The sequence below is a fragment of the Ascaphus truei genome, chromosome 5, assembly GCF_040206685.1.
Source record: "Ascaphus truei isolate aAscTru1 chromosome 5, aAscTru1.hap1, whole genome shotgun sequence".
Classification (NCBI taxonomy): Eukaryota; Metazoa; Chordata; class Amphibia; order Anura; family Ascaphidae; genus Ascaphus; species Ascaphus truei.
This window is the reverse complement of record NC_134487.1, coordinates 285,726,778-285,737,412: the sequence shown is the minus strand read 5'-3', so window position 1 is coordinate 285,737,412 and position 10,635 is coordinate 285,726,778. Positions and strand designations below refer to the sequence as shown.

The window sequence follows — 10,635 nt, the reverse complement described above, 5'->3', positions numbered from 1 at the left end:
TACATCTAACCTCACGTAGATCTAATTGTAACTAATGTTTATCTGTAAACACGATGAGCTGAGATTAGGGTTTTCCCCTGGCTGCTCCCTTTTGTGTGATGTTCAAGACTTTACAGAAGCAAAGCCCCCCATCTTTACTAATAGACAGGGTGGTCCAGAGATTGACAAGTACAAAACAAGTGTTTATGCGCACTCTGAAAAACCTCCCTGCCTAACCCAAAAATCCCTCTAGGGTTAAACCTGGGTGTCTGGTTTCCTTAACACCTTCAGCACCAGCAGCACCTGCATTGTGCACAGCAAAGTTGGACTGTATTTGAAGGCAGGAGCCTCTCCCTCCCCTTTGCTAGCCGGCCTCTTGCCAAGGGAGGGTGTAAGCACAACCAGCACACGCACCCTTTGTGGGCCAGAGTAGCCTGCATACTATTGCTCTGCCCATCAGGAACAGAAAGAAAACAAAAAGGATTGATCACCTGCAGGACAGAAGCTTTGGCCAGACATCTGCCAAGCAGGACAGGAGCTAACCAGCTACAGCCAACCAGAGAATTCAGCACCTCTCTCTCACACCATGTACGCAATAAAACACATTTGCAACCCTGGATTATAAAGTCCAATCCTCACTCGGACCCGTACACGAGTTGCAATAAAATGACATTTCTCGGACGAACCAATATGATTTTTTTTTTGTTTTTTTTTTAATGTCTTGTTCAAGATATTTTCCAATTTTAGGCTCAAAATTCCAACTCACAAAACATAAAAACAACAAGTTACACACTGGACATGCTGGGGGTTAGCCAAGGGATCATACCGAAATGAGGCAAGGACCGCCACGACGATTCCAATGTTGCAGTGATTTGGGGCTGAATGCTAAAGCAACTCTTACATTATTCACAATGATGGCCATATTTAAAAGTCCCTGCAAAACATCAGTTATTCAAAACAGTATTTGATGTGGGAGAATTTGTCACTGAAGTATGTGATTAGGAGGAAGAAAAAACGTAAAAAGGCAATTGCTAAAATATTGTAGAATCGTTACAAATAAAAAAAATATATATAATCCATCAACAAGATTTTTCATGCTTTCTACACTGCAGAGATGTTTAATGATATTTATACTGTAATTGATTAGTTAACACATCCATTTCTGTTAAGGAACCCCTTCTAAAAAAGGATAGTAGCTGGGTATCAGCATTTAACCCCTCGAGTTGTACGTCACAAGGGCCAGGCCTCTGTTCACCCTTATGACATATGCTGCAAATCAGGGGTGGGCTGCAAATCAGGGGTGGGCAACTCCAATCAAAGGGCCACCAACAGGCCAGGTATTAGAGGTATCCCTGCTTCAGCACAGGTGGCTCGGTCTCTGACAAAGCCACCTCTGCTGAAGCAGGGATAGCCACTCCCACTGCACATCACCACTAGAGCCGATCGCAATCGAGGGGCGCCAAATGTGATTGTTCCTAAGAGACCACATGATGGGAAAGGGTGTGGCCGTGTGATCCCATCCTTTCATCAGTCAAGGAGGGGGGAAAAAAACCAGCAGCAGCAGCATCATCCATCATTCCTACAAATAGCAATATATCCCCCTCCCCCTGGACAGTAAATAGCAATATATCCCCCTCCCCCCCCCCCCCCCATAACTTCATCGCTCTGTATCCATTGAAGAAAAAGCTTAAGTCCAAATTGTGCGGCAATGGTTATTTTTTTTTTAAAAATGTATGTAGGTGACGATTTTATTCGGTCTTTGAAATTGTGCGCGATCTGCATGCGACTTAAATGGCGCACAAATAATGTACACGTTATTCAATAAAGTGTGAGACGGGAACATTTCTCAAATCTTTTTAACCTGCCCAAAAAGCAGGGGGGCAAGTGTGAAAATATTGGGAGGCAGAACAAAAGCCTCTGTATTAAATTCTCTCCCTTCATATTAGCACCAACACCAAATAACCAGTTAAAGTCTTGTTGAGAAAGACGCCAATTAGAGGTATATGCAACTTAACATACAGCCGGGCTCGCAAACTTGTTTCCAAAAGACCAGAAAACATTTTGGTGCATTAGGGCCACAGGCTTATTGTAATTTAATACATGAAAATGATATATAAAACATTAATGCTATCTGTACCAAACACATTTACATTAATTACTTTAACTCAGGGATGCTCAACTCCAGTCCTCAAGCACCCTCAGCTTCAGCACAGGTGGCTCAGACAAAGCCTGTGCTGAAGCAGAGATATCCTGAAAACCTGACCTATTTAGGGGGGGAGGGGCTTGAGGACCCTGTATAAAAATATTAAAGCAACTAAGAACTACTCATTACAGAGGCACGGTGTGGGGGTAGTGAGTTAAGGACTAGAGCAGGGGTGAGTAACTACAATCCTCAAGTAAACACCCCCCCCCCCCCCCTCCCTCCCCTCCTCCTCCTCCTCTCCCCAACAGATCAGGTTTTCAGGATATCCCTGCTTTAGCACAGGTGGTGCAGTCAACAACCACCTGCGCTGAAGCTGGGATATCCTGGGGAGGGGGCCTTGGGACTGAAGTTGAGCACCCCAGAGTTAAGTTACAAGTAGTGTGGAAAACTGCACTTGGATGCAACAGGTATACAATTAGCAGGGGCAGTGTTAGGGGACTACTTCACAGCAGCTTGGGGGGCAGATTCGGCCCGGGGGCTGCCAGTTGAAGAGCCCAGCATGCAATTTTCATGACAAAAAAATAACAATTGTGTTCTCAACAGGTGTTTAATAGGCTAGTTGATCATTTTTATATTTCCTCCTCCCTTCAAGACCGATCACGTCAAACAGACCCAGAAACTGCATGTAATCTCGTTACACATTCTTCTTGCACACGGCAAAAAGACCCGCTTTTTATGGTTACAAACAGTCTCTTGTTTTGAAGCGATCTTGCACGTCATTGAATCTGTTATTTCAGGTTCTTCACTCCCTGAAGCCGCAACCTGTGTTACTGTGCATCACATGTGGTTACCATTGCTTCAATTTACAGAGGTGTGGAAACGGTGTGACGTGTGTTAATGATAAAAATAAAAAACACCTGGAATATAATGTACAATCCTGGGACACGCACACGCACAAGCACACGCTACTTATTACCATAATACCCAATATAAAAATCAGACCACAAAGTCAGATCAGTGACACTGCCTTATCCTGAGCCCTCTGACAATTGGATGACAAATAATCTTATCGAGTTGCAGGTAATTATGTCACTTAGTGATTTAGGGCTTTAGCAGCCATTTTAACCTTGGCTTTGGGCACATTTCTGTGGGACGAACAACAATGAGGTGAAAATCAGACACCCTATTATACAGTAATAAATCTTTAAAAAAGGTGCATTTCCTCTGCAGTTATTTATTTATTTATTTTTAAAAAGGTGCAATCCCACTTGGCAACAGACAGGAATTAAACTGATCTCACACACCCTTCACTATATCGGATTTGTGATGTACGTTTTTTTTTGTTTTTTTTTAGCAGCTATGTCCTCCTCCCACTCCCCCCCCCCCCCCCCAAAAAAAAGTGTACACACCAAGACCCACCATGGGTCCAGGTATGTCATATCGAAACGTGGGTAGGTCCTACCACCCCAAAAAGGGGCATTGATCGTCTGTCTGATTTGTGCCCTGAGGATGGTCCTTAAGGACTGAAACGTTTGCTTTCTACTGCCGGCGGCCCAGAATACCATTCACCGCATGATCTTGCTCTATGGTATTGCAACAGATCTAGCAGAAAACTGCTCCTACCATGACCCGAATGCAATTAATCAAAAAGTTAAACAGAAAGGCTGGTTTGGCTGAAACGAGAGTTACAAGATCAACAGAAAAAAGTCAGAAACGACTGGCAGGGCTCAGCTTATTCCGGCAGCGGTACCCAACCGTGGCAAAGACGCAGCTGAACAAACCATTCCAACGTGGACAGATGTTAGCGCAAGAAAAAAATTAATAATAAGCCATTTCACCTGTAAGAGCAACAGCTGCTACGCCAACTACGGAGGCCCAACAGCAGTCCCGCAGGGAAAGCAAGACAGGCCCCAAATCTTTACTTGCAACGATGATGCCACGGCGTACGCTAGGATTTCTATACTGGCTCATTAGGAGATTGTACCCGAGAGACGAAGGATTGGTGAGCGCGTGTAACCTCCGGGAAAAGACAATTCGTACCAAAAGTGTGTGTATGTTTGTGGGTGTGTGTGTGTATGTTGTGGGTGTGTGTGTGTATGTTGTGGGTGTGTGTGTGTATGTTGTGGGTGTGTGTGTGTGTATGTTGTGGGTGTGTGTGTGTGTATGTTGTGGGTGTGTGTGTGTATGTTGTGGGTGTGTGTGTGTATATGTTGTGGGTGTGTGTGTGTATATGTTGTGGGTGTGTGTGTGTATATGTTGTGGGTGTGTGTGTGTGTATATGTTGTGGGTGTGTGTGTGTATAATCATTTTTTTTTTTAACTTGATTGGGGAATTAACCGGTTAAGATTTACTACGGAGCCACCTGTGCTGAATCAGGGATATCCTTAAAACCTGACCTGTTATTGGCCCTTGAGGAATAGAGTTGGCCAGCCCTGCGCTAGTGACGTCCCTGTTTAGGGGGGTGTAGCAACTCCCAGTAGGGAGAAAGGAGGGGGGGGGGGGAGTAACACCCCCCCCCTCACCTCTTTTCTCCCCACTGGGAGTTAGGGAGGGGGGGTGGTGTGGGGAGAAAGGAGGAGGGGGGGGGGGGTGTGGTAACTCCCAGTGGGGAGAAAGGAGAGGGGGGGGGGGGTAACTCCCAGTGGGGAGAAAGGAGGGGGGGGTAACTCCCAGTGGGGAGAAAGGAGGGGGGGGGGGTAACTCCCAGTGGGGAGAAAGGAGGTAAGGAGGGGGGGGGGGGGGGGTAACTCCCAGTGGGGAGAAAGGAGGTGGGGTGGTAACTCCAAGAAAGGAGGTAAGGAGGAGGGGGGGGGGTAACTTCCAGTGGGGAGAAAGGAGGTGGGGTGGTAACTCCCAGTGGGGAGAAAGGAGGTAAGGAGGGGGTGGGGGGGTAACTCCCAGTGGGGAGAAAGGAGGTAAGGAGGAGGGGGGGGGGGTAACTCCCAGTGGGGAGAAAGGAGGTGGGGGTGGTAACTCCCAGTGGGGAGAAAGGAGGTGGGGTAACTCCCAGTGGGGAGAAAGGAGGTGGGGGTAACTCCCAGTGGGGAGAAAGGAGGTGGGAGGTGGGGGGGGGGGGGTAACTCCCAGTGGGGGAGAAAGGGAGGTAAGGAGGGGGGGGTAACTCCCAGTGGGGAGAAAGGAGGTGGGAGGTGGGGGAGTAACTCCCAGTGGGGAGAAAGGAGGGGGGGTAGCTCCCAGTGGGAGAGAAGAGGGAGAGGGGGGGGGCAACTCCCAGTGGGAGAAAGGAGGGGGGGGGGGTAGCTCCCAGTGGGGAGAAGAGGGAGAGGGGGTGGCAGCTCCCAGTGGGGAGAGAGCGTGTCGAGGGGGGGGGAAACGGGAGGAGAGGGGGAAGATAAGAGGCGAGAGAGAAGAGGAGAGGGGGGGGGGGGGGAGAAGAGGAGAGGGGGGGTTGGGGGGGGAGAAGAGGAGAGGGAGGGGGGAGGGGGGGGGAAGAGAGAGGAGTTTTAATAAACATGGATCTCGGACCTGCTCTCATAGGTGTAGCAGGTAACCTGTCCTCACTACTCTTTACCTGGAGTCTTCACGACGGAGAGACAGGACAGACAGGACAGACAGGACAGACCTTTTTTCGGAGGTTTGCGGTTACTTGGTTTGGTTTCGGGCATACTGTTGCAGGTATGGGTATTCGGGCTGTATTGAAGTATAAAAGGGTGTCTTTGTGCATGCCCCAGAGCCCCTAGGGGAAGAAGCGTTGGCTGTTCGTGTGCACTCCGCACACACAGAGGAAAATGGTGCCAAATGCTGCCGTACAGCCAGTGGCTGAATTTACACATTGTTAAGGATATGGAGTACTAAACCCAGCACAGTAATCTATGAATCCTCAGATTTACAGGAAAGAAAAATTAAACAAAAAAAAAATAATAAGAATAAAACCAGAGAAGCTCAGCACGCTGGCTCCCCCCTCCCCTCCCCCCCACCCCCCCATGCCAATCTCAGGACACCTCAATGATTTCCATGCTGCCAGAGAAGTTAGACTGGCTGACCACTTTGCCCAGCTCTTCTCGGGATCTGCTGTCCACCATCCCCTCCCCAAACTCCATCTGGCAGCTGCGGCGTTTGAACTGCTTCTCAAAGGGGCTTTCCTCGTGCCAGCTTCGCCTGGAGTCCCGCGGGCGCTGGGCTTCTGCCTCCTACGCACTGCACAGGATGGCTCGGTGGGCAGCTGCCCGCAGCTGTAGGCCGTGAAGGCGCTTCCCCCGTACAGAGCGGACGCAGAGTAGAAGTGGGAGGGGGAGTCAGAGGTGAAGTACCAGCTGCCGGTCAGCGACGTGGCCTGAGTTGTCAGGATATCCGAGTGCCAGTCCTTGAGTCCCATGCCAGGCTTGGCAAGGTGCTGTTGGCTGCTGGACAGTCCAAAGAGGAAGTTAGTTTTGCGGTTGTCCTCCACACTTCCGCTGCGGTGCAGGGGGGGCGCCAGCGACTTCTGGGACAGTACACTGCTTCGCCCCATGTGTTGCGGCTGCCTGAGCTTGCCCTCTGCCTGCCGGGACACGGTGGTCTCACGGACCCTCGCTCCTTCTTCCCGGTCAGGACTTGCCTCGGGAGTCTGCTCCGAAACCTCCTCCACGGGTGAGAACTGGCACATCTTGCTGCCACCCTCCAGGGATGTGGGAGCCTTGTAGAATTCCATGCTGTCTGGAGTGGATGGAAGCAAAGTTGTGCTGCTCAAACCACAATATGGCACAGCTTTGATGTCCAGGGAAAAGGAGCGCTTGAGCCTATTGCTGTCCTCCAGCCGCTCCCCGGAGACACATGCAGTCCGTTGATGCCCTGCAGGAGCGGAGCCTCCTCTGGGGTTGCTGCCTGCGTCCTGGGGTAGCGTGGCTGCTGCTCTGCTGAGGTAGGGTAGGTTCTTAGTGGGCTGGGGGGCTGGAGGGTTTCGACGGAGCTCCCTTGCTCACCGTGGCCCAGCTCCAGGTGCAGCTTCAGCTTGCAGACGGGTGCCATCTGCCCTGCATGAGCCTTGATCTTCTTCTCGAAGTCCAGAAGCTGGCCCAAGAAGTTGAAGTTCGGGGAGATGGTCGGCCTCTTCTCCTTCACAAACCTGCAGACAGGGGGAAGAGAGAAGAAGCTGACACACCGGGAATTGATAGAGCCGCAGAACACCTTACACTGCAATTCATTTTTATTACACAACATGGACATGAGCTGCAATAGACTGAAAGCACTCAGCCATGGAGCAGCTTTAGAATATATTCATACGGCTTCTTTTTAAACCCAGCACAATAGACACAGCAGCAAAGTGACATAGCAGGGTAAATAGAGCAAGTTAGTGATATGCGCTCCAACATTTGATTCCAGTCTTCTTAAGACAATTCAATAATATATATGTCCTAGACACAAAGGATAAGCTGCTGGGGCTAGTGAGGTATATAAACAATAACAATAGCACTTTTGATAGCAATAAAGTCAATAACAGGATGTCTCTGTCCCTGAAGGCTTAAGGTTGAGAATGGTGAACTCAGACCGAAAACCTCATTGGGAGAGTCCTAGTCTCACATAGATTGTAATAATGTACTCACATACTGTTGCCCCAGTCCAGTGTATCTTGCAGGCGTGCAACCAGGAGAACGAGTAGAAATCCAAAGGAAAAAGCACTCCAACGCACAGCCAAAATAGTGGGTCCCAAACAAAAATAGCAAAAAATAAATATTTATTGGTCCATATTAAAAAACGGAGGTAAGTAACCTCCTACGCGTTTCGTACCCACTGGTACTTTATCAAGGAGACCAATAAATATTTATTGGTCCATATTAAAAAACGGAGGTAAGTAACCTCCTACGCGTTTCGTACCCACTGGTACTTTATCAAGGAGACCAATAAATATTTATTTTTACTATTTTTGTTTGGGACCCACTCTATTTTGGCTGTGCGTTGGAGTGCTTTTTCCTTTGGATAGCAGGGTAAATAGACTTGCCAAAGTCCCAATAAGCCAACGAACAAGGTGAACCCACTTCAGTGGCAGGTCACTGCAGTATTGCTGGGCAATACAGAATTTGTTTACATTTTGCCCATTTTTTTTTATTTTTAATTTACAGACAGCGAGCAAAGTGGCTTAAATAAAATCAGTGGTACTGTGACAAACAAAACATTGGGGCTTATCTGACCCTATTTCTAAATATTTATGCTTGGGGGAAATAATTATAGAAAGTAAAATATCATTTTGTCCGCAAAAAAAAAAAAAAAACCTGCTACTCTGGTGTGGTACTCCATACCCCTAGTTCCAGGACACTACAACTGCTGCTTACACATCACACACGTATGTTACACGCTGCTCTGGTAGTGTGTGGGTCCCACGGCCTTCCGCCAACTACATCAGAACGGCTCGCGCCCCAGTTTGGCTGCGTTACCTATAGGCCTCGTCCAGGGACATATCCATCCTCTTCATGATGTAAGCGATAGCAATTGTGGCAGAGCGAGATATGCCGGCCAAGCAGTGGACCAAGACGCGGTCATTAGAGGCCTTCGCTTTCTCTGTGCGAAACAGAACAAAAAAAGGAGGGAGGCGGGGTGAAACAGACAGTATGTGCTCAGCGACAAGGAGGGAGCCATATTGAATTTGTGAGGTCATCATTGGAATTAATCAGTGAATTTAGAGACCTCTTGACCCCCCCCCCCCGAGTTGTGCTGTCCCTGAAGCAGCACATGCTCCACCTTCCACGGGGCAGAAGGCGATATGCGAGGAATCTCGGTACACTGCAGTCTCAGACAATGACAACATCACCTGCCTGGAATTATCTCCACAAGTATCAAACGTAAAAAACACATCATACTGGTACAACTAAACCCAGGTCAGCGAGACAATGATCCAGTCCTGGTCACAAATGTCCCCATCGTCTGCAACCTTTGTGTAAATAGTGGAAGACCTGATATACTGGATCATTAGCACCCCATTTACTTGGTATTAGATGGCAGGTAAAAGGTTATACAAGCACACGTGTGCGTGCGTTACACACACGTGTTAGTGTATCGTGTGCTATGTGTTAAAGCCTGCCCTCCCTCCAAGCTGGTTTCTCCCCAAATATTCCCAAACATCCGCTCAGGATTATATAGCCTTACCTCCTTAGAGATCACATCTCACGCACAATAAAACCTTGAACAACTGGTCTGTCTGATCACCTTTTTAAAGGACACACACACACACACACACACCTCACCTATAAAGTCCACAGACTTGTCCAGCCAGGGCAGGATCTTCTCGCAGAAACTGTCATTAACGGGCACACGCAGGAAGTGGGAATCCGCGATGAAGTCGGGTTTGGGGCAGGTGTTGCTGGCGTTGAGCACGTAACCGATCTCATTCTGCTGCATCAGCTCCTGAGCAGAGAGAGAGAGGGGAGGAGAGGTTTTACAAACAGTCGCACCAGCACAAGGTTGCACTGAACGGGAAGGAGGACTTCAAAATGTTTTTTTTTTTCTGTTAAAAGGAAACACTTTAAGTCCCTGAAAACATTATTTCACAGCCAGGTTTCTCCAAAAACAGAAAACTACTGGAAGATTTCCCCGCAACGTTGAGAGATCAGGATAAAGATGCATAATAAACATTTATTTCAAGACCGCCAGGTTTGCCTTGCCCTGCAGTCAGGAATGATTGGAGGTGGAAACCTCGCTGCCTCACCTTGTTGAGCACATCCCTTTGGCAGCCCAGGTACAGGTGAGGAAGAATCCGTGTGGGACCAGCGCTGGATACAGGTAGGCACGGCTGAGAGATGCATGTGGGAACCATGGACGCTTTGCCTTCACACAGACCAGGGAAGCACGCAGAGAATTCAGAGAAGCCACCTGTGAAAGAGGGACGAGGAGATGCATTACCAGCTGGATACCGTTAGCAATGCATGGCAGGGCCTACAGGCCTCAGATACATACCATTTTATTTCAGTCAGGCCTTTAGATTGGTATCCTTATTGGTTATTTATTTATAAAAATGTCTTACCAGGAAAAAAATACATTGAGAGTTACCTCTCGTTTTCAAGTATGTCCTGGGTAGAGAGTGGCGTTTACAATAAATGGTTACATTATATGAACAGAGGTTATACGTTATATTTACAGCCATTTCATGGACTGATAATATAGGATTATGGGCGTATGTAACAGTCACAAACCAGATTAAGTTCTTTCAAGACGTCAGCCGTCTCACATTTTAAACTGGAGGCGGCTGTGAGAGTCTCAGGTAGATTGTTCCAGTTGTTGGCTGTGTAACATCAAAGTGTAACATTTAAGTGTGTAGCAGAGTTAATCTTGGAGTTGAAATTGGAGGTGAAGATTGAGGAGGATCCGAACTCTACACAACAACTTTATAACTGTGAGAACTTTACTTTCTAAAAGCTGTGATTTGTACTCTTCCTATCCTCCAATAACTGGCCAGTCTCTCCTCCTGTATCTCACTATGCCCTCCCTATTGCATTTTCTGTTTACTGTTTCCTCACTCCTTTGTGAGCGTTTCTGTTCTCTCCAACTTCCCCACTCCACCATTATTTATACACCTCTCTCCC

General features: G+C 48.1%; 1 protein-coding gene across 1 annotated transcript in view; it reads right to left on the bottom strand.

Moving 5' to 3' along the window:
* Positions 1-5,983: 5,983 nt before the first annotated feature.
* The window catches only part of DUSP16 (dual specificity phosphatase 16), a 32,908-nt gene continuing 28,256 nt past the window's right edge, over positions 5,984-10,635 (bottom strand). Inside the window, 6 exon segments of the mRNA XM_075599197.1 lie at positions 5,984-6,251; positions 6,254-6,893; positions 6,896-7,187; positions 8,494-8,617; positions 9,301-9,460; positions 9,762-9,958. Of these exon segments, the coding sequence (XP_075455312.1) occupies positions 6,076-6,251; positions 6,254-6,893; positions 6,896-7,187; positions 8,494-8,617; positions 9,301-9,460; positions 9,762-9,958 (1,589 nt within the window). The 3' untranslated portion in view covers positions 5,984-6,075.